Here is a 23,973-nt window from a genome sequence, read left to right on the forward strand (position 1 = left end):
AAGACACTGGAAGAGACTTCGAAGATGGGGCATGTTGTCCTGAGCCAGAAATGTGAGCAATGTTTGTAGAAGCTAGAAAAGTCAAGAAAACAGGCTGTCCACCAGTGCCTCCCAAAGGTAAAAAGCCCCATGGCTCCACTTAAGACTTAGAGCCTCCAGGACTGTTTAGAAGGCAAATCTTTGCCTCTTCAAACCACTGAATTTGTGGCTGATACAGAGGCAGTAGGCAACAGGTACAAATTATAAATCTAGGCTTGACACTTTCTCCTCATGGAAAATGGCAGATCCTAAATATCATTTCTAAAACTGTGCATTTTGTGTGTGGTGTCTGCATGTATGACACCCATGCTGGTGTGTGTGCTCCTGTGTGGTGTCTGCATGTATGGACACCCATGCTGGCTTGTGTGGAGGCCATGGTTTGATGTCAGGAAGGATATCTTTGTTTGATGGCTTCTCCCTCTTACTTTAAGCCAGCATCTTTTACTGAACTTACCATTTCATCTAGACTGGCTGAGATGAGCCTCTGGGATCTGCCAGCCTGTGATCCCCCAGCACTGGGGCTACAGGCACAAACCACTGCCCTCAGCTTTTTATGTGGGATTTCAGGGTCCAAACTCATGTTCATCCCACAAGCACTTTAACTACGGAATCATCTCCCCAACCTTGTCTTTGTCTTCATTGTAACACACTTGTATAATACTGTTTTTCTAACTGTGATAAAATAGACACAAAACCTTTAGATCTCTTTCCTGTTCTGTTTTTTGTTTTGCTTTGTATTTCTGTTTTTTTGAGACAGGGCCCCTGGGTACATGCCTGTTATCAGATGACGCTCTTATGATCTGTCCTACCACAGCAGATGTTGCTGCAGTTCTGTACAAAGAGGACCTGGCACCTCTGATCATAGTTTCCCCTCAGGATTGTCACAAACCTGACAAGGGTGTCCCATGAATGATAATGGCGATGCCCTTCCGGTTCTTGGCCAGGCGGCCTTCCGCCGAGATGTCGATGCCCAAGTGGCGCGCGATCGCCTTGCTCACTGGGTTGCTCTCCACCTCTCCAACCTCCTCTCCGGAGTGGCTGTCTATGCTCTGCATCTTGTCAGCTGAAAGTTCAAACTATGTGTGAGTGTGTGCACAGATGTGTGTCCCAGAATTTACATAGGTACCTAGGTGCCTATAGAGATGGGAATAGAGTTTTTTTTTTTTTAATTTAATATTCTTGTTTTTAAAATGCCCAGTGTTGCAGCAGTCTCCACCCGTGGTACACAAGAATGCCTCATTTGGCTAATAATTTGTCTCTACATTTTAAAATAAAGAGGGAATAGAGAAGGGGGGGGGAGGGAGGGAGCGAGAGAGGGATTCATTGACTTGAATTCTGCTTGGAGGAATCTCTCTTGTTAAAAAACAGAAAGGATGGCTGTTGTGGAGAGGAGTCTGGAGTTGGCTTTAGGGGAGCCTAGACAGTTCAGAAGACAGGGGCAGAGCCAGGAATGTGGAAAGGGCGGGAGGAAGGTGCCACAAAAGATCAGGAACTACTCAGGGGCAAGGGTGTTGAGCTGGGTTGGGCTAAACATGAGGCATGGCACCAGGAACTCCGCCTTTGCCTCAGGAACTCCGCCTTTGCCTCAGGTTTATCTGTGTGTCCTCGAGTTTCATTTCGGATCTCAGAGAAGATAAAAGGCCAGAGAAAGGGGCCCGTGATGCTGGGAGGTGAAGTGGATGGTTTAAAGGTTTGGTCGGAGGGAGGCCTGGAAGAATACTCTCCATGTCCTCAGAGTGTTTCCTTAAGCATTCATTGCCCATTTGCTTATAATTTTAGCATTAGGGAATCAGGTCTTCCTTCTTCAAGTTAAAATGCAAGTGGCTGTGGCGAGAAGAACACATCACACACCAAGCTTCTCCACAGGCATCCGTGTTCATAGTACAGTGTGAGTAGACGCCATGACTTCACCAGAAGGGCTATGTGGTGGGTGGAAGCCACTGCCAGAGGCCCAGAGGCCTAGAGCCCTCTTTATATGGAGAAAGATGCCCAGGTATTGAACAGCCCTTCCATTTATGCTTAGTGAGAGCTGCCCTCATCTCGCCCCTCAGCCCCCACCCCAACAATGCTCAGTTACTTTGAAACGTTAGTTTGTCCAGACTTTCTTCATCTTCGTCCTCATCTGGGTAGCTTTTGGCTTCAGCCATAGTGTGCCGCTCTTCCAGGTTGGATGTGACGGAGATCCCTCGGCTAAGTGATGTCCTCTTGGTGCTGGCAGAGGTTCCTTGGTCTGATGTGGTCATGTCTTCCTCTTCTGCAGGGGCAGCAGAGGATGAAAACACATGGGAAAGAGTTGGGAGGGGAGCAAGGGAGATGGGAAAAGAGACGAGAAGGGAAAAAAAAAACACATGAAATGGTGATGAGGGGGGAGGAGGAAGGAGAGGGTTGGATCATGGGGGAGGGGTAGGATTGGAGGTGAATATGATCAAATTAAATTGTATAAAATTCTCAAAGAATATATTATTTACTACTACTACTACTACTACTACTACTACTACTACTACTACTACTACTACTACTACTACTAGGAACCCTGTGCTAACCATCAACCTGTACTACTTAGTCCTAACAACCAAGACCAACAATCAGCAGGCTCTAGCACTTCCACTGTGCTTAGTGTTTCTTTATTTAAAAGTGCTTAGACCAAAAGTGTATCTTTGCCTGGGAAACTTGGAGAATTAGAGTCCCAAATTATAAGGCTTAAATTGTGAGAAAGTAATAAAGATTGAGATAGATACATGGTGACGGGGATTGAGGCTGGTTTTATAATTGTCAGAGCAGGAGAACTGCTGCAGCAAAGATTTTTAATTTTCAGGCTTTCAGGACTATGTGGAGACCATTATGGACAAAACAGCCTGGAGCCTGATTCAACCCTTGGCGCCTCACCAGTTTCCAGTGACACTGTCAATCAAGTGTGGCTGACACCTGTCAGGCCAGCACCCACCTTACTGTCCACTCTCCTGTAACATCTCAGTGGGTACAGTGGTCTGTGACAACACCGGGTGATCCCCTCTAGCTTAGTAAAGGCATCTGCTTTGTCTAGAATTGAGATGTGGCGAGAGGCAGCTGCCCTCCCTGGGTCATGGTCAGAGAAGGGAGGGAGAGTCCATGGCATGAAAGCAGTGTGAGCCAGTGTTGAGAGAGGTACTGATGACCATCCAGCCTGGGTTGCCCATGGGTCCATTCAGCTCTGGATCCAGACCATGGGACTTCAAGAGCAACAAGGCTCTTACCTGTCTCCATGAGGTCTTTTATACATGAGGCAGGCAGGCATGGCAGGTCCTGAGGTCGCCAGATATTCCCCTGAACTGAACTGTCTCTTTGATCACCTTCCTGACTTTCAGATCTCAAAAGCGAGGAGCCTTCTTCCCAGCCCTTCAGCTGGGCACTGGCATCATGGTGGTTAAGGTTATGCATTCACGTCTCCCTACATGTGTATACTAAAGCCTTAACCCCTCAACGTCTCAGAAGGTCACTTTATTTGAAAGCAGGTTCTTTAGATAGGTAATTAAGGTTCTAGGCCATCGTACAAGTGTGTCTTGATTTAGTGTGCCTGGTATCAGCATAAGACAAGGACTGGACAGAGACCCACAGTGGAAAGGCATGGGAGGAAAAGAACCATCCATAAGAAGATGAATTTCAGATGATACAACCCCAGTGATTCCTTGATCCTTATACCTAGCATCTAGAACTGTGAGAGCCACTTGCCCTGTGGCATTTGTAAAAAATGACTCCAGCAAGTTAGTGGTGCTGAACAATTGACTAGAACACTGCGTGTAGAGCCAAGTGAGCATCTTCTGTCTGGTTCCTCTCTCTTTGAGAGACCACGAAGCAGGATGAGAAGATTCCATATAGACCATTAGAGTTCACCCCTCAAATGCCACACATTGTTGAGCTGGTCATATGCTAGCTGCTGTCCCATGTACTAGGTTTACAAGCAAGGGCTATGAGGGCACATGTGATGGTCAGAGGGCAACCTTGGGTGTGGTCCTTACCCTCTACCCTTGTTTGTGGCAGTTTATTGCATACTGCTGAGTATGTCAGACTAGCTGGCCTATAAACTTCTGGGGGGTTCACCTCACAGCTCTTACAAATAGTACTGGGTTGCAGACAGACATGCACTACAGCATCTCACTTTGTATAGGTTCTGGGGCTCTGGTTCTCAGGCCCGGGTGGCAGGTACCTTATCCACCAAGCTGTCTCCTCAGCTCTGTGACCATTGGCCTCTATGAGGGCTCCTTGTCCAGTGGAAGATTCAGTAACACAGAGCAGAGTTACACATGTGAGGACTGTTGACAGAAGAGAGTGAGGCTAGGGTAGAGCTAGCATCTGACGGCTCAAGAATGTGTGGCATTTGAGAGATGAACTAATGGTCTATATGGAATCCTCTTGTCCTGCCTCATGGTCTCTCAAGGAGAGAGGAGCCAGACAGAGAAGCAGAAAAGTGAGGCCACAGCACTGCTAGGCATACGACTCCATAAGTCAGAAACCGGCAGGCCTGGCTGCTCTGCTCAAGCACACAGGAGAGACCCTGGGCAAGGGATAAAATGATGCAGGGCTGCTGGACCAGAAAGAACAGGATTGTGAGATGTCAGCGAAGCCCATGATGGGTCTTGAGGACCAAGGAAGGGCTGTCCTTTTATAATGTAAGCCCCCCCCGCTCCTGGATACCTGAACATGTCAGGGCATCAATTCTCACTGCGGGTGAGACATGCTACCCAGGCATGCCCACAGGAAACACCGGTGTATGGTGATTGCTGTCAGTTATGGGCAGAAAGATTGGGACAAGACTCTTGGTTCTTCTCTACACAGCTGTATACTTGGACCCTCTATGCTTCAGATTCTGGGCCAATCCCCTGGCTCAGCATCTGATACACGTTCTTCTAACTACAGTCACTGTTTCCAAGTCTCAGCAGCCCCAGATGCTAGTGAGAACAGACTGCGCCCAGCCTCTGCATCCTTAACACAAAGACCATGGGACCTATTTTGTAATGGTCTGGATACAGCAGGCACCTGGGACCTGGCACCTGGCACCTGGCAGGTACCATCCCCACCCATGCAAGAGCGGGCGGGTCCCATGGCAGGGCTAATGGAAAATGGAACAACGGCCCACAGCTCAGCTTCGTGTTGGGTCCTCACCGTTCTCCTGCGTCACACTGTCTAGGCCCTTCGCCTTCATCAGCTCTTCTTTTGATTTCTTCATCTCCTTAAAATAATCGTAGACTTCCTGGGGAAGCTTCTCCCCTGGGTTCCGCGGGGGCAGCAGCAGGGTGTTGTAGGAGTCGTAGCCCTTCAGTTGTCGCAACATCTGCTCAAGGGGAGATGAGAAGGATTGTCGGCCTCGTTGGAGCTTTCCTTTTGCTCCCTGGCCTCAAGAAGCCCTGCTCCTGCCAGAGAGGGAGGTTTATAGAGATGCTTTGTGGGTCTCACATGCTAGCGGGACCTGTGGAGCGGTCTGAAGGTAGAGCCGAACTCTCAGCTTATAGGGCTTACAAATCTTTATTTTGTTCCATACATTCTCAAGCATTTCACAGGTGGAGACAATTTTCTTCTTTCTTTGAAAATAGCCCAACATGCTGGGCGTGGTTGGTGCATGCTTTTAATCCCAGCACTTGGGAGGCAGAGGCAGGTGGATCTCTGTGAGTTCGAGGCCAGCCTGGTCTACAGAGTGAGTCCAGGACAGCCAAGGCCACACAGAGAAACCCTGTCTCGAAAACAAACAAACAAACAAACAAAAAAGTAGCACAACATATTCTTCTCATAACAAACACATAGAATTTTATTACCCACTCTTGAGTGTTTCATTCTTAAAATGTGATCACATATCAGCTAATGAGAAGGCTATGTTCTGAAACGTGAGATTTGCATTATTAGGTGATTTTGTCATTGCTCTAAAACTAAGATGGCTATGATGTCACTAGGTGAGCTAATTTTATGAGATAATGTTATATACGTAGGCTATTGTTAACTAATAAATTAATGGGGCTGTAAATTATGATGACAAGAAACATGAGAATATAATGATGAAAGTAATTATTCTGTGCACTAACTAGCAATAAAAAAGTAACTGATAATGGATCTTTAAATGGAAATAGTAAAAAGGAAGCCTTGGAATATCAGAAAGGAAATGATGGATAATGGAAAGATTAAAAGGATAAATGCTTTTCCTTCTCTGTGGTTTTCTAACAAAAATTATGTTAACTTCTATAAGAAAAGATTCAAGATAGTTACATTAAAATGAGGAGAGCGAACTCTAACCGGTTGTGAGAAGTTACGTAGTTATAATGTAATGCGTATAGCAATACCTAAAGAAGCTCTATAAAGAGATATATTAGAAAAATGCTCCAGAGAAACTGAGATGGAATGCTAAACAACATTAAAAGGACTGATAAGAAGGCACAAAGTATACAGAGAACAAAAAACAAAACCAACAAAACAAAATGGCAGGTGTAAGTCTTACTACATTAAAAACAATTACATTAAGTGTAAGTGGTCTACATATTCAAACTAAGGGCAGAGACTGGCACAGTACATACAATTTAAAACTGTATGTATGCCTTTGTGTGTGTGTGTGTGTGTGTGTGTGTGTGTGTGTTGATAGTCACTATCTTTCTCAATCACTATTTTTTTAACTTGGTCTTCACTGAGTTTGAGGTTCAGTGATTCAGCTATCCTGGTTGATCCTAAGGACGCTTCAAGGAATCCCACCTGTCTCCCTCCTCTCCCTCAGTGCTTCAAATGGATGCTGGGGATTGAATTCAGGTCCTCATTCTTTAAAGGAATGAACTTTACTGACTAATTATTTCCCAAGTCTGTATTTTTTTAAAGTGCCCCAATTACAGGAAGTCTAAAAGAAAGTCATTTAAAATATGACAATTTATTACATGCAGTTCTTTACTGTGAAAATGTTGACCATAAACGTGCATTGGATGTTTAATTTGTTTAAAAATGCGTATTGGAATTACATAAAGTGGTAAATTCTCAAGGGGGTAGAAGCAGGTGGAGAAAGTCTACAGAGAAGGGATCGCTAAATTGACAAGGAAAGAGGCTGGGGCCTGCCATGTCAGGAAGGGTGTTTGGTTTTGGTCTTTGCTCACCTTCTCTTCTAAAATATACTGTTGGTCGAATTCCAGAGAATAAAACTCAATGGGGAAGTTGCAGGGGTTCCTCACAATCACCTCAGCCTCGTCTCCTGAGGCATAAGGCAGGAGCGGCCCCAGCTCCAGAACGGAAGGGCTGAATTCCAGCCGTGGCTCCAGCCCTTGACCCTGTGCTACAAGCACGAGCTTCTGAGTGCTCTGGCCGATCTGGAATGTGAGGGACTGGCTGTAGAATTTCTAGAAAACATGAAAACAAAAGACTTGTAACCCCACTACATCATACAGTGTAAAACTGAGAACCACCAAGGGTACAAAACTCCTTGACTCTCAACGAAAGGAGACACGTTTTCCTCGGAGCTGTGGAAGAGGACTCACTGTGGTGTTGTATTTGTGCGCTGTGTACATAGCATTCTAGGCTCAGTCTCTTATAGCAGGCCTTCTGATGGCATCCTCAGGTCTTTGAGTTTCCTGCCCTGGGTCCAAGGCTGCCAATTCCCACAGGCAGCAGAGGCTGTAGTAGAAAAGCCAGGGAAGTAACTCCTAACAGGAGCAGTGACTTGCACCAGTGACTATCAAGAACACATGCCACATCCTTAGTGATATCTCCCTCAATCAGAAGTGACAAAAAAAAAAATCCAAAACAAGGCTGAGGATAGCTCAAGTGCCAGTACCACAAAGAAAAATGAAATAAAATAAAGCCCAAATCGTGGCTAAAACCTCATTAGTCTTAAGATTCTCTCTCTCTTCCTTTCTCTCTCTCTCGCATATATACAATATTACACATATATAATATAATATAGCACATATATAATATATAACATATAACATATACAATATATATTATATATATGGGGGGCGGGGAGAGTGCTTGTCTGCATGTACACCTGCGGGCCAGAAGAGGGCATCAGATCCTAGTACAGATGATTGTGAGGCACTATGTGGTTCCTGGGCTTAGAACTCAGGACCTCTGGAAGAGCAAACAGTGCTCTGAGCCATTTCTCTAGCCCCTTAAGACACTCTTAAAAGCAGCAAGCCTGTTGCTAATTTTATTCTAAAGCCATGGGGAAGTCAGATGTGCTGGTGCACATACCTGGAATCCGGCAGAGGCAGAGGATCACAGCAAGTCTTAGGCCAGCCTGGTCTACTTAGCAAGTTCCAGGCTGGCCAGAGAAAAAAGCACTAGGAAGAGGAGAAGGCGAGGAAAAGGGGGAAGGAGGAGAGGAGGACCAGGGAGGGGAGGAGGAGGAGGACAGGAAGAGAAGCTTCAGCGTGGGCGGAATTAGTACGGACTTTGATAGGTGGGGCACAGGCTTCACTTTAGGATGGAATATAAAGTTATTCACTTTTCTACTTTCCTGCTGCAGACTCTGAAGCATTTTTTTCAAAGCTATTACCAGGAAAATGGGAGCTAGCCACATATTATATAAAATTCACATAGATTTTTCTTATAAAAGAAAATATATGAGGCGTGGGGGGTACGTGCCTAAGATCCCGGCACTTGGGAGGCAGAGGATCAAGAGTTTAAGGCCGTCCTAGGTGCTACTTGGTGAGGTCCAGGCTACCCTGGTTTTTATGTAGATAAAAATTCATCTTTGAAAATGATGAAAATGAAAACATCACTTGGATGTCTTTAACGTTGAATAAGAGTCGCCATGGTGGGACTTCTGGAGATCCTCTCTAGTTCTGGGACTTTATTATCCTTGTCATGTTCTCCATTAGGAGAGACTTTGCACTGATGGTATTTAAAGAAGGGACATTTATGAGGCTGGGGGGCGGGGGAGGTGCTTTCTACCAGAAAGTGCTGGCTACCACAGTGACTGATGGTTCCTGCATCTTTCCTGTTAATAGTTACTGGGTCACTGATAACACACATAACAGTGTGCTGGGTGCTCTCTTCAGTGTTTTCAATATTCCAAATGACCCTAAGAGCCCACTTAGGACCAGCTTATCTAAGATCTCAGTGCCCAGCTGGTCTTGAATTCTGACTTGTAAGAAGGGAAGCACAAATTGTCCAGGCTCTGGTACCTGATGCCCTAAGCAGCCTCGACAAGGTCTCCTGAAATGAAACACTTCACTATTCCGGCAGTTGCAGTGTTTGGGAACTAGGAAAGGCAAAACAGTCATGTCAGTTCAAATGAGATTTTTCTACTGAGTGAGTTTTAATATGAAACTTATGAAATTTCAACCCCCACTTTTTTGAGCTTATTGGATTTCAGAATCGCAATAAGAGAGTTGTGATATGGGAGTATTATTGCTTTTTATGTTACCTACGAACAAGCTGAGGCTTAGCCAGACAAGTGATTTGTTCACAGATACACAGCCTGCAGATACAGGAGCAGCATGCCACTAATACCGCGCAGCTGCTGAGGAAGTTGGGAGCCACGCCCACTGAGCCATGCCCACTGGGCTACAAAGCAAGTTAGGTGAACTTGAGCATGTCACATTCAGAATGGAAGGCATGAGTTTCAGGCGTGGGCTGTTCAACCTTTAAGAGACCCGGAAGTAAGATCGCTACAAGCCTCATTATTTTTTCCAAGCTTACCTCTTCTTTAGGCATGAATTTCACTTGCACGTTGGCCCTCTCGCCAGGATCCAAGACTCCAGAGGTGGGTTGGATCTCAAAGATCCGAGACTTTGGGATCATCTCAGCCCGTAGTTTCCGTCTTAGATACTTTGGTATGTGCTTATTCATCTGGATTATAAATGTTAGACGATTAGATGGCGGACGCGGGAAACAGATCTCTTCCATTTACCGCTCTCCCGAGCTGCGTTTCCTGGGCACTTTCCAGGCATCAGGGTATATACTATACAGCAGAGGCAGAGAAGGTGAGTGCGGCATTCTACCCAATGACGAGGCCGGGCCCTGCTCTCGGTGCCAGGCTTAGGGACTGGGAAATGGTTAGTGCTGAGAGTCTTGTAACAGGAAGTTAAAGCGACAGGAGAGGCCTAGGATCCCAGCCCTGACTAAAGCGGAAATGGAATGAAGGGAAACACCATTCACCTTGTTAGTGGGCTGTGGGGTGTGGACAAACCATTCGCAGGGGACTTGGAGATGGTTGGAAAGCTGGATGGTCTCCACCACGCACTGCCCGCACTGAATTGTAGCAAACTCTACTTTGCTGCAGGACAGAGTCATGCTTGGAATGGTCACCGTGGCTTGGAGCAGGAGGTTAATGGTTGGCCCTCCAAAGACCTGGAATGGGCAGAAAATTGGGGTTACCACGTGGCTTGGAGTGAGGAGACGCCACCACCACTGCCACCACCACCGCTAAAACTGTCTCAGGTTGGAGATGTAGCTCAGCCACGGAGATCTTGTCTAGGGATGCTCAGAGCCCGGCTTTCCGTTCCCGGTACTGCATCATCTTGTGGTTCTCAACAGGCCTGGCGGGAAGGCCTAGTAGGTCCAGTGGCGCTGCTGTACCTTGATGGGCAGAACGACTTCCGTGGTGCCCATGGGAAGGTTGGCCCCTTGCGGGTCGCATCTCACTTCAAATATTTCTGTCTCACAGTAAGGTAGATTCTTCACACGGTCTAGTTCAGTGCTGAAACCTGGACCGAGAGACAAAGGATTCTTTTGTTTTCATGAGCAAGGGATATAGGAAGGAGAAGCCGCTCTGCGTGGCAGGCACTCTGGGGGAAAGCTGACCAAAGCATCACCGAAGAGCCCAGAAACTCCTTCAGCTGAGTGCAGACACAGCAGGAACCATGTCCTAGGAGTAAGGGGGCAGGCAGCCGGGCTCCTGGTACCTGTATCGTGGAGGACTTGCTTTTCTGCATGGAAGGACACCGGGAAGTGACTGGTGTTGGTGATCTTGATGATGTGGGTACGGATGTCACCAAGCACAATGTAGCCAAAGTCCAGGATGTACTCTGGTAGCTGGATTCTGAAACAGTTAAGAAGCTCTCCTTACTAGTCACTTTCAAGCCTGGGAGGCCCCTTTCCCCAAAGGGAGAGGGTGCGTGTCCTCTCCTGCATGCAACTTGGTTTTTCATGGCAGAGAACGGCTAAGATAGAGACTAGAAACTCCACGCGTCCCTCACAAGTCTACACGTGTGTTTTGGCCGTTATCTGGCAGCATGTCCGGTATGGGGGGTGGGGCACACGGACCTCAGAAATGGGGCCTGTCTACTGGACGTGGTGTTCTGGCTTTAAGAGCCGGGATTGCCTGCCTGTCTTGACGTTAGGGAATGGCGGCTGACATGAGGCGTTTGGCTTTCCGTCCCAGGGGATCAGTCAGTATCTTCGGAGACACAAAGAACTGTTTGTTTCACCACACTCTGAAATGAAGGCAACACAAACACAAAAAGGCCCTCACTTGGCTAGTTTGCGGCGACTCCGATGGCTGAAGTAGTTGTCCTCTCCGGTGTTGGAGGAGATGACCTTCTGGTGTCCCAGGGCGTAGTCTTGGACTATAAGCCGTTCGACTTCCATCTGGAGATGGGCACTTATCTGCAGCCAGAGGGAGAGCAAGTCAGAGGATTGTTCTAGAATATGTGTTCTCCATGTTTATTCACTGCTGGTAAGAATTTTTTTCCACTTATTCTTTATGCTTCCCATGGTTTAAATGCATGCTAAATAAGGACGAGGTTCACAAAGGATAAACGCCCTGCACTTATTAATGAGGAAGGTTTTTAAAAACACTTTTAGATTTGTGTACTTCATGTATATGTGTTTTGCCTACATATATATGTTTGGGTACTGCATTTGTGCCTGTTGCCCATATAGCTCAGAAGAGGACCACAGATCCCTGGGACTGGAGTTAGGGATGGCTGTGAGCCACTGTGTGGATGCTGGGAACGTAACTTGGAACCTTTGGAAGAGTAGGAAGAGCGCTCACATGCTGAGCCACCTCCCTCTCCCCAAACAATACAGTTTTTAAAATGTTTGACATGGGCTGGCGAGATGGCATAAAGAGGCATTTGCTGTCGAGGGTAAGGGCCTGAGTTTGGTCCCTGGTGGAAGGAAGCACTAGCTCCTGAACGCTGTCCTCTTACTGTGTCACTTGCTCTGTGGCATATGCACACTCCCCTGACGTAAATATAGAATAAACATTTTAAAAAATAAAATGCTTTGACAGATTTTATTAAGTACCATAGAGCTACTGTGTGTTTCCTCTTGAAAGATTTCAGCCGCAATGGCTGTTCTACCCCCAGTTTTTATTTTTCATTTATTAAAAAGTTTTATTATGTGAAGAGCTGTGTCTGTGTCTGTGTGTGTCTGTATGTGGACCTAGAGGCATTGGATCCCCTGGAGTTAGTGTGACAGGTGGCCTGGTTTCTTATTGCAGAGGGTAGAGTTCAATTCACTCTTTTAAAAGAGTTCCAAATGCCGAGAAAAATTGAGTGTTCAGCTGTAGATGGTACATCAATCTCACACACACACACACACACACACACACACACACACACACACACAAGCTCGGGGGACATCTCGGAAGAGGGGGTGGAAAGGATGCAAGATCAGAGGATAGGGAGGCGTGCTGTGAAGGGCTGGCTTCTGGACATAGCATGGCTGTTACACACGTGAACTCACATGGTCTGTGGTTACCTGCACCAGGAGATCAAATCAGCTCAAAATTCCAGCATGGAGTGGGCGGGGCTTCCCAATGCTCCACCCCTCGCCGAGCAGCTAAGGGTAACTGATGGCTGCTAAGGGAGGGAGACTTTTCTGGGAGAAGGCTGGGTATTGGTAGGTTGTTCATGCCCTGGTAGATGACGTCATACATATCAGCATATGGGCAGCTCTAATTGGATTTGGTTGGTTAAAAAAGGGGGGGCATGAAGTTGGGAGGGAGGTGGGAGATATGTTGGGGTGACAGGGAGAGCTGGAGTGAGAGTGGGGAACTGTATATGTGACTAAGATACATTGTTTTTAAAAAAAGATACATTGTAAATGTGCAGGAAATTTTAAAAAACTAAAAATAAAGCAATTTTATGCTCAGTGATGAGCCATCTTGACTCATTTCCCCTCCCCTCTTGCCCACTAAAGCCTGTTTTTCCTTCTGAGTTTCCTCTCCCAATACACCCTCTTCATGACGCATCCAAGTGAAACGTCATCCCCACCTCATTCCATAGGCAATCAGTCCTGACCATTCCAGCTCTGGAATATTCCTTGTTTCCACTCAATGTTCTCTCTTTTGATTGTCATCACCACTGCACCACTACTACCTAGAATCATCCCAACAGCTTAAAAAAAAAACCAACCCCATATCTGCTCATATTCCTTTAAGCCCTGTGGCCTTAGCCCGCCACAAGACAGCTACGGGGATATTTCAGAGACACAAACCTAATTATGCCATAGCACTCCTGGTTAAAACATTTCAGTGGCTTCCTTTTGCTCCCAGGAGAAGTCCAAAAATCTTAATGGGTTCTCCTGAGAGCTGCTCACCTGTGGCCTCATCTCGCCTTCTCTTCGTGGCCCTCTTTTGCCTTGGGTGTGTTGTTCTGGGATGTCCCATGTCACCACCCCACCCGCCTTTGCACATGCTCCCCTCCTCACGTGCATTCTGTGCAAGGCGGAGCTCCTCTCACCTCTGTGGTCTCCTCTTCAGGGATCTCCTCAGTTATCACCTCATAGTGATTGATAGTCTCATATTTATTGTACTCTTTTTCCATGTTTTTCTTTGCTTGCTCCAAGAAGCGTTCATACTTTTCATTGCCTGTGGAGGGTGGAGGGGAGGGAGCCAGGCTGGTCAGACATAGAGATGTGCTATGCCTCACTGGGGTCGGAATAAGGAGGAAAGAGAAGGCTTTGAAACTTCACCTACCATATTTTCTCTACTTTGGAGGGGCAGGTAATTTGTGAGTGAGTTGAATTTGTACCCGAGAACTCACTGAGCTTAATGACGTGACACATGGGCTATGAGCATGAGGCACTAACAGGCTCATATGGAACTCTGCTCAGTTCGCATACTAAACCTTCTACACCCTACCATCCCCTTCAATGCTGGACAAACTGGGAGAGCTTTTCACACACTAAGTCCCTGGTAGTTAACACAAAGGATGTGCTGGGGTCGAGCTACTTTAAATTTAAGTGAGCCACAGTACCTTTAATGAAGGAGTGTTGACAATTGGCAGAGGGATTTCAGACACTAGGATTTATCAAAAGTCTTAGCAAATGCTTTGAAGGTAAGGGTAGGCAAAGAAATTAAAAAGCCTACTGTGAAAAAAAAAAGGGAAATGCAGAAACTGTAGTCAACACACCAGGGCTTAAGACCAAACGATGTTCAGATCTGAGTAACTGAGGCCTTCCTGATAAGCACACCTCTGTCTTATGATGCTGACAGGGAGCCTGATTTTCGAACCACTGCTGGCGAGGTTCTGGATCTACAAGTTCCAACACTTGTGGACTAAAACTGTTTGGGAAAACAGTGCATCTGTGTTGAAGCTGTAGAGACTTTTCCTCATTGTTATCTACTAGCACTTGAGTACAACCACTGTTTATACACTACTTCTATTGTATTAGGCTAGCTAGAGATGGGTTGAAGGGTATGGGGGGGACGTGTCTAGGCTCCATGCAAACACCATGGCAGTTTATACGTGGGAGTTATGCATGTGTCGTTCAGAGCCAAGGCCATGGAGCCAGTCCTGGCTGGATCCTGAGGACTGAGGGTATGGTATGGCGCTTGGGCACCCTTCTTTGGCTGAGGCTCGAGCGTTACAGTGTGGTCTTAGCTTTATTAATGTTTATATTATATGAACTATAACACAATGTAACATGAAGACATATCATGCTTTCAGGAAGCTGATAGTGATCATTTGATGGATGATTCATTTAATGGAGCAGGTGAGTTTGTAACTTCAGGAGAAGGAGGGCTGGGGAGTGGGTTTTAGCCTCAAACAGTGTAGGGAAAGTGGATCCAAGGAATGTGAAGGACAAGGCACGAAGAAAAAACAGCTTTAACTGATCTGCCCTGGCTAAGGAAGAGATCGGTAGAAGGACCGGAAAGCCAAGTATTGGTACCTACCAAGCCAGAATTACCAACCTGGCACAGGAAGGCAGCTCTGGGGACCACATGGGGCTAGTCACATGGGCAAATAACTAATAGTATCTAGTTTCTGCCTTTAAGCTTGTAACCCCTAAAGGCTCTGGTTGCTTTCCTGTGAAGGTTCTATTGTGAAAGCTCTACTGACTGTACACCACACTCCAGCTCCATCACAAAAATGCCAAGCATGTTACTGGGACAGGAGACTGGGAGAGACATTTCGGCTGAAGGAATACACACTGGCCCAAGTGTCACCACCTCTGGGGGGAGGGCATTTGCTGACCCTTTAATAGGGACGTCAGTGATGGCAAAATTGGCCAGGCATCTTAACTTGCAACGGCCACAGCTTGAGTCGAATTTAACACATGATTATTAGAGAAGACTTTTTTTCAAACAAACAAAATGACCAAACAAAGCAAGTAGCCACCAACCTTCAAAGATGCAAAGCAAAGCTAAAGAAAACACTGGTAGTTTTTGTCCCCTGGGGGGTAAGTCCCTGCAGTGAGTGGCGGTACCTCGGAGGTTCCTGTGCAGGTCAAGGCTGATCCGTGGAAAGATGCCCTCTCCGTACAGAGTGATATTTTCTGGGACCAGATGGGCGATCTGTATCTGGAAGCTTCTTTGAAAAACCTCAGGTATCCCAGGCAAGTAGTAAACTTTCAACACCTGCTCCTTTTTTGATTGGATGAACCCCTGCGTGGTAAAGAGATCAGAGAGAGCTTGACAGAGTGCAGAAGGCTCTCTCCTGTACCTATAAAGTTGACAAGTGGTTTTTTTTTTTCCCTTTAGTGATTTTGCAGTACCGGGCTGGCCTTGAACTCACAGGGATCCACCTGCCTCTGCCTCCCGACACTGGTGTTAAACGTGTGCACCACCACAGCCTGCCGGTCTAGCAAGTTGTATGTTGAGGTCTTTGATCCATTTAGGCTTGGATTTTGTGAAGGGTGAGAGAAGAGGATCTAGTTTCATTTTTCTACCCATTGAAATCCAGCTTTCCCAGCACCATTTGCTGAAGATGCTATCTTTTCTTTGATGAGTATTATAGGGCCATCAATTCTGTTCTGTCAGTCTCTTTGTATGTTCTGGTTTGGGTTTTTTGTTTTTTGTTTTTGCCCATCCATCCCATGTTGCTTTTATCCCTCTGGCTCTGTAGTGTAATTTGAAAGCAGGTGCGGTGATACCACCTGCAGGATTTGTTTGGTTCGGGATTAAAACAGGGAAAGTACCCACTTTTCTAATTCATAAAGGAAACTCTAAACTTTTCCTTTTTAACCACGAGGCTGGTAAAAAGTTACCAACTTTTGGTGAGGACCTGCCTCACAGGAGATGCCTCTCTACCTCTGTGAGGCTTCAAGAGCAACAGGCACACAGGGAAACAGTGTAGAAGTCAGCCATAGTGGCGTGTGAATAGAGTCTCAGTACTCAGTGGAGACAGGAGGATTTTTATGTTCAAGGCCAGCATGGGCCACTGAGACTAGTCAGAAAAGACTAGTCAGAAAAGACTAAACACAACACAGAGAAACAGAAGGAAACATTTCATGTCCTCATGTAAAGTGGGCAGTACACATAGCTTATGACTTAGCAATGTCACTCTGGGCAGAAGTCCCTAGGAAAACACCTCCCTTTGGGGTATGTAAGGGGAAATTCATAGTGGAGTTGTTTCTGATGAGAAACTACTGGCTAACTCACCTTCTACAACTAAATGTGGTTTCAATGGAAACTGGAAAACTACTCTTTTTTTTTTTTTTGGAAAACTACTTTCAATAGGGCTAGAAAGGGAACATTATTCAGTAGTGAAAATGAAGAAACTATTGCTACAATGCAACAATACTGATGAATCTTAAAAATCATAATGCTGGGTGAAAAAAGCAAGTTGTCAAGAATTACATCTAATTGTACCATTTAAGTTATTTTATTGGATGTGTATAAGTTTTGTGGACCATATATGGTGGTGCCTGTGGAGGTCAGGAGAAGACATCAGATTCCTTGGGACTAAAGTTGCATATGGTTATGTAGATACTGGCATTTGAAACCAGGTCCTCTGGATAAACAGCCAATGCTCTTAACCATTGAGCCACCTCTTTAGTCCCAATCGTGCTGTTTTAAAGCAAAGCTTCAGAAATAGCAAACTTGGTTACAAGCACATAGGGATAGGATGATCCAGGACAGGCCCCCAAGGGCATGTTATATAGTTGACTGCATACATACCCATCCATAACACACGTATATTACCACAGTCCATATTAACAATGATAGCTGACAGTTATTATGCTTTTAGAATCCAACAATCTGCATAGATTCATTTTGTGCACATAAAATAGTTACTGAGGCATTGAAATTATGAAGGAGGTGAAAATAAACCTGTAGTTTAGCAACCAGAAGCTACAAGTTGTGAGGGTCACATGACTACAATTATAAGACTGACAATAAGTTACACACGTGACTGGAATTTCAACTGGGAAAATAATACTGGCAAAATTTAGCTACAGAAATGTTTATGATTCGTTCTGATTGAGCTCTTCATAATTTTTGAACTTCTCTCTCTCTCTCTCTCTCCCTCTCTCTCTCTCTCTCTCTCTCTCCCTTTCCCCACCCCAAACCCGTGGTGTGTGTGTGTAAGGAAGAAGGCAACTTTGGGTGTCATTCCTCGGGGCATACATGTTGGTTTTGGAGGCCCAGTTTCTCATTGGCCTGGAATTCACCAAGTAGGTTGGCCAGAGAGCCCTAGGGATATGCCTCTCTCAGTTTCTCCAGGGTTGGGATTATAAGTGTGGACCACCAAAAGTGCCTCTTTTTTTTTTTTTTTAAACCTCCCTAGTCTACTTTTTTATTTAATTTCAGGGATGATATATATTCTTACAAGAAAAACTACTGAATAAGGATAAGAAAAAAAAAAGTCACAGCAAAAAAACAAAAACAAAAAACAAAAAACAAAACAAAACAAAAAAACCAGTGACAACATACTGATATGTATCGATCTGTAATTTATTTAATACACATGAACTGGAGATGCGCCAATCCCAGCAGAGTCAATAAACTTATCTCAAATCCAAAACTGACAGTGACACTTGCTCGCCACAACTCCTGTGAGAAGGAATTGCTCTTTCCCGCCACTCTTCTGCTTCCTTCTATGCTATTTCAATATGCTAGTGATACTCAGGACTGAATTTCATAAGACTCTCACGCTCACAAGTCAGTGTGTGTGTGTGTCTGTGTGTGTGTGTGTGTGTGTGTGTGTGTGTGTGTGTGTGTGTGTCCTGTCAAGGCCTAGTCCAGCTGCAAAGGCTGCCATGCTTCTGTCGGGAGCTGGGCGGTTTATCTTCACATCTTTTAAACTCTCTTTTTCTCATTCCTCCCCTGGGCAGTCCACAAAATCCTGTTTTCCTGCAGAGCCATGCTTCCTGTGCTCAGGGTTCTGGGATAAGGGGGTCTCAGCTTCCAGCTCCATAGAGCTTAGCAATGTATTTTCCCAATAACACGGTTCTCGTGCAGCCCTGCTGGGGAAATGCCTCCATTTTGTTATACACTAAATATGCGTGGACAGCTCTGCATTCTGAAAAGATTTGTTTTCATGATAAGAATTTGGCTTCATAACAGGAAAGCTGGCGTACAGGGAAGGAAAAACATACAGAGAAAAATCTCATTCAGACATAAAGAGAAGCCTGAGCTAAAAAAAGGGAGGGCCAGCACAGCAGCGTCAAGGCCCTGGATCGTAGGAAAGGCCTCTTGCAAGGCTGACTCTTAGTTAGCATGTGTGTTTGGGGGTGGGGGGTGGGAGGTATAGTTTATCAACTGAAGTGACTGTTTTCACTTATTCAAATGCCGTATGCACCTTCTCCAGGAAGATTTTTTGGACTCAGCAATGAGTCATCATCAGGACTATGATGACTCTCAGGACTATGATGAATTACAACCAAAAGGCACAAAGCGAAATCAGCAAAGGGAGGAAGCATGCGAGCCAGGCACACCTGAGAGGATGCCCACCAGGGAGTCCCACAGGACACTATGCTCCTGCCTTAGCTATTCTTTTCATACCTGGCCAAAAAAAAAAAAAAAAAGGCAATGAGATGTGAGGGGAGAAGAAAGGGAGGGATAGAGGGCAGAGGGACAGAAGGATGGAAGGAAGGTTTTTTAGAAGAGACATAGTCCGTCATGGTGTGGGGCAGCCTCTGATCCCCCACATTGCAGCTCCTTAATTAAACCATTTTGAAGACACCTCTATAGACACACAAGACAGGTTTGTTTCCATAGTGGTTATAAAGCCAATCAAGTAGATAATGAAGATTAATTATCCTTTTTAACTGCTATATATTTTTCTGCAGTTTTAACACCTTAATACATACAGTTTGTCTCTCTTTTTTGATACTGTCACTACAGTTTATGAAGAAAACAGCCTTATTCACATTTCATTTTGCAAATGTGGGGACATGTATTTACGATAATTAGATTGAGAAATTTGACCAAAGAGTAATTTTAGTAGATATTGCCAAATTTGTCTCCACAGGGTTGCATCATTTCACACAAACAGGACTCATATAAACTCAAATGCTAGCAAAGAGAAACTTAAGAAAAAAAAAGAAAATGTGGTCATTAGAAAAAGGTAGAAAAAAAAACATTTAGAAAGCCTTTATAGAGAAAATGCAAGGAAGGAAAGAATACCACACATCTCAACTATACCAATGAAAGACAAAAGCAAAAGAATAAAACTTAATGACACCTGTTTTATGAGTGAGCAACCTAAATGAAACAGACTATGACAAATGGCATGAGGCAAGACACCCAGAAACTGCAATCTTGAGACCAGGTAAAGTGGGTTCAAAGTAAAGGCGGAGGAGTGCAAACCCTTTCTGTATACCCCTTAGTCTTAGGAAAAGCAAGCAAACAAACAATAGGAAGATTTAGATGCTGCAATTATCTGGTTAGCTTCATCATCACTTGCACCCCATAGTCTCAGAAACATGATTGTTCTTGTGTTCAGCAGTGTTAAAAAGTCACTTTAGGCTCCTAAATACAACAACTGATCTGCTAAGTCGGGGCTGAGAGGACCAGTTGATCTCTGACTCATTGGACGGAGATGCTTACCAAACCTGAGGTTGGATCTCCTGGATCCACATGGTGGAAGAAAAGCACTGAGTCTAAACCTTGCCCTCCTACCCACACAGGTGCACCGGGCTCCTCCCAAAATAAATAAATATAATAAGACGTTAAAGTATAGTACTTTGTAAATGAAAAGAAATATATCATTCTAGGTCACTTAGAGAATAGTGAAAATTGTGAAATTGTGGAAGTAGCTACACATATGAATACAATGTCCACATTTTAAAAATATTTTCTATTTTTAAAATAGAAAATATGTGGGGGAGTGCTTTGCTAGCATGTATGTCTGGGCACCGTGCACATGACTGGTGCCTATGGAAGCCAAAATAAGGCATCAGATCCCCTGGCACTGGAGCTATGGACAGCTATGAGCTGGCACGTGGGTGCTGGGAATTAAACCCCAGCCCTCTGCAGGAGCAACAGGTGCTCTGAACCACTGAGTCATCTCCTCGGCCTGAGTTCTGCACTGTTTTCTTTTGTTTTCCCAAGACAGGGTCTCGCTGTGTAGCCATGGCTGTCCTGGAATTTGCTCTGAAGACCAGGCTGGCCTCGAACTCACAAAGACCCTCCTGCCTCTGCCTCCAGAGTCCTGGGATTTGAAAGGTGTACCACCTCACCTGACTCAAAGTAAATTTATCATCATGGGGAACAAGTCATCAGCTGCATCTAACTGGTTCATCATGTGTTTGTTGTACCTGGAAATAGGTACTTGGTAAATGTGTGTTTAATGAACAAGAGTTCTTAAGTCTGTCTGTCTGTCTACCAGTCTACCCACCCACCCATCAATCCATCTATCAACGTAGGCTCAGAATGGCCTCAAACTTGCTAGGTAGCCAAGACTCAAGTTTCCCTGATCCTTCTGTCTCAGCCTCCTCCTGAATCCTGGGATTACAGGTATGTGCCACCACATCGGACTCCAAGTTTTTAGTTTTAACTGAAAAGCAAGGCGCAGGCAAGTGATGCTCTCCTGCCCTGCTTACGGCTTGGCGTGAGCCCTCTCCGTTCTGACTCACCGACAGAGGCAGGATAAGCGGTACTCCCGGGAGAAGGTTCCTGGGCGAAGACTGGTAGTTCGTCAGGACCTGGAACTCAAAGCCAACTTTCCCGATGTTTTTCAGTGTGATCTCGCGTTCTGTGACATGGTCAAACAGCTAGAGAGAGAGTGGGAAGAAGGGCTGTCGTCTGTCCAGGGGATTCTCCTATCACCCTGACAAAGGGATCAATAAATGTGCTCCACCCCCCACCCCCCACCTCCCGGACACATCCTCCTGCATTCCATAAGGTATTTATCAATCCACATATTAGCACCATAAAGGGACTTGCAGGGGCAGGAGGCTCCCTGGAGAATCTTCAAGTAACTTTTCTAAAATAAGTACCAAAGAATCTTGAAATAAGTTCTCTGAAATAATGAGGATTTGCTTCTGATTTTATCCTATTAAACATTTAAATTTGGAATGTTCTAGAACGAATTTTCCCATTTACATAAGGAACCATAGGCACAACATTGCCAGTTGAGATTTGCTAGTATAATTCACCAGCTCATATGGTAGGCTTAGCATCCCCAAACTGAGGCCTACCTTGGGGGTTCCTATGTAAAACCAGGGCAAAACTAGCTGTCTTAGATAGGATGGGGTACAGTTAGGGTGGCAAAGCTGAAGAGACTAACTGAAACCAGTTTATCAGAGGACCCTGGAGGTAAAGAAGAAAGGCAAATTCTAGTTGGGTAACACAGCAGAGAAGATTCTCAGCAGCCAGTGTTGGATGAGTCTGAGTGGAGGTGCAGCCTTCAATCTACACACATAACTGCACACAAGCAATTCCATAACTTCTACAGGCTATAGCAATATAACAGGAATCAAATGCAGTAAAAATGGCTAAGAAGTATAGTCTCTGAGTACACAACACAACATCTAAGTGGAAGGAAGCACACAGAGGAGTAGCTGGCTGCTGCCCCTACCCCAGTTAGAGAGCGTTTTGTGGCTGAGGTGAGTGCCGGGCGAAGGGAAGGACAAAGCAAGCTTGTGGAAAGGAGCTGAGCTGTGTATGACTGACAGAATGAACAGGCCTGGGGGTGGCAGAGTGGAACGTGAGGAGAACAGTATAGGAGAAAATGTGCAGGCAGAAAGGGCTGGGGTGCATTAGAGGCAGTGGGTAAACCAGCTTGGCCACAACTAAATAGAGAGCTGACGGGGGGGGGGGGTTGGGGGGGAGGGCGGGGTGGGGGGGAGGGTGGCAGGGGGGATTACCGTCAGATGTGTAGGGAGCATCAGTTAAGAGAAAGGCTTAACAGCTGGGCATGGTGGCTCACACCTTTAACCTCAGTAATCAGGCAGCAGAGGCAGGTAGGGCTCCATGAGTTTGAGGCCACCAGCCTGGTCTACATAATGAGTTCCAGGGGTACACAGATAGACTCTGTCTCAAAAAAAAAAAATTCAAACCTAAAACAAAACCACCAAGGAGAATGTCTACATCACACCTCTCCTCTCAAGGCTCAGGGATCTATGTGGAAGATGGAGCGGAAGGGTTTTAAGAGGCAGATGTGATGTGTAACTTCAAGGAAACAGTGTTTTCCGGACACAATGGGGCAGCTGCATGTATGTGTCTGTGCAGGGCGGGCATGTGTGTGTGTGTGTGTGTGTGTGTGTGTGTGTGTGTGTGTGTGTGTGTGTGCGCGCGTCGGGGGTGGGGGGGTTCCACGTTCCACATTCCATGCCCCAGCTGAGGAGCTATTCATATTTGTTTGCTGCTAGGAGAACGACAGTTCTCTTTCATGGTGTGACACCTGGTATACTGATCACACTCCAGGGCAGAGTCCACATGCTGGAAAAGTCAGCTAGTTCATGCAGCGGAGCGAGAAAGCAAGCGGGAGCTAGGCCAAGGTGGGTAGGAGCTGAGAGGAGTTGGATGAGGAGGCAAATATGATCAAAATACACTGGTTGAAATTCTCTAAGAGCAAAACCATTATTAAAAAAGACTCTAAGATGAAAAAGGGGAAAAAATGCTCAGGACATCCTCAGTAAGTGACCTGATGGGTGACAGAGAAGGAAGCTCCTGGTGAGTAAATGTCTGCTGTGACCAGAGCAAAGCCACCGACTGGTGGGCTGGGCATTGCTGCCCCTGCCCAGCCTGTAGAGGAGAGATGCTGACACTTGGAGAAGTGACGTGATGCTCCTAAGGTAACAGTGGGAATCCAGACACGATAACAAACTGCTCTTTCCTGCATCCTGTGCTGCTGGGGTGAACTGCCCAGGGACGGGGGAATGAAGGCACATTTCCAGGAAAATGTATCAGACAATGGTGTCTACAAGAGGCTAGTAGTGACAGGATCCCTTGCTTGCTGTGTGTCTGCAGACCAGCGGGACTGGTGTCACATGCCAGGGAGCTTGGTTTTGAAAAGCGAGACCCCAGGCCAGATGCTGGGCCCACTGGATTGGACCTTGAGTCTCTTTTGGACTACCTTGGGAGCAGACTGCTGTAATATTTAGGTATGGCAGCCAGGGGTCATTGTGCACTTGGGACAGGTATATGGAAAGACCAGGGATTTGAGGGCCTCCCTTGGCTATGCAGTGAGTTTGAGGTTAAGTCTAGGCTGCGCTAGCCCCTTGTCTTAAAAAAAAAAAAAAAAACAACATCAAAACAAAAACTTAGGTACGCTTGATGAAGTCCTGTAGTGATTCGGGTGACCCTGAGTGGGACTCGGGTAGGGAACTTGGAAACACCGGATGCTGCAGGTATGTGGGGTGTGCAGGAGA

The 23,973-nt window shown here is 45.8% G+C and overlaps 1 protein-coding gene across 3 annotated transcripts in view; it reads right to left on the minus strand.

Annotated features, from left to right (window-relative positions):
* Positions 1–23,973, minus strand: part of HYDIN (HYDIN axonemal central pair apparatus protein) — a 346,689-nt gene that overhangs the window by 106,765 nt on the left and 215,951 nt on the right. For all 3 annotated transcript variants that reach the window (XM_084757699.1, XM_084757700.1, XM_084757698.1), the window contains 12 exons: positions 21,235–21,372; positions 15,640–15,817; positions 13,671–13,798; positions 11,456–11,589; positions 10,887–11,023; positions 10,561–10,688; positions 10,141–10,332; positions 9,682–9,831; positions 7,137–7,376; positions 5,179–5,347; positions 2,117–2,293; positions 929–1,102 (listed from right to left, as the gene is read on the minus strand). In XM_084757699.1, coding sequence (XP_084613825.1) covers positions 929–1,102; positions 2,117–2,293; positions 5,179–5,347; positions 7,137–7,376; positions 9,682–9,831; positions 10,141–10,332; positions 10,561–10,688; positions 10,887–11,023; positions 11,456–11,589; positions 13,671–13,798; positions 15,640–15,817; positions 21,235–21,372 — 1,945 coding nt within the window. The remainder of the gene's footprint in view (positions 1–928; positions 1,103–2,116; positions 2,294–5,178; positions 5,348–7,136; positions 7,377–9,681; positions 9,832–10,140; positions 10,333–10,560; positions 10,689–10,886; positions 11,024–11,455; positions 11,590–13,670; positions 13,799–15,639; positions 15,818–21,234; positions 21,373–23,973) is intronic.

The sequence above is a fragment of the Acomys minous genome (genome assembly GCF_964271855.1).
Source record: "Acomys minous genome assembly, chromosome: 14".
Taxonomy (NCBI): Eukaryota; Metazoa; Chordata; class Mammalia; order Rodentia; family Muridae; genus Acomys; species Acomys minous.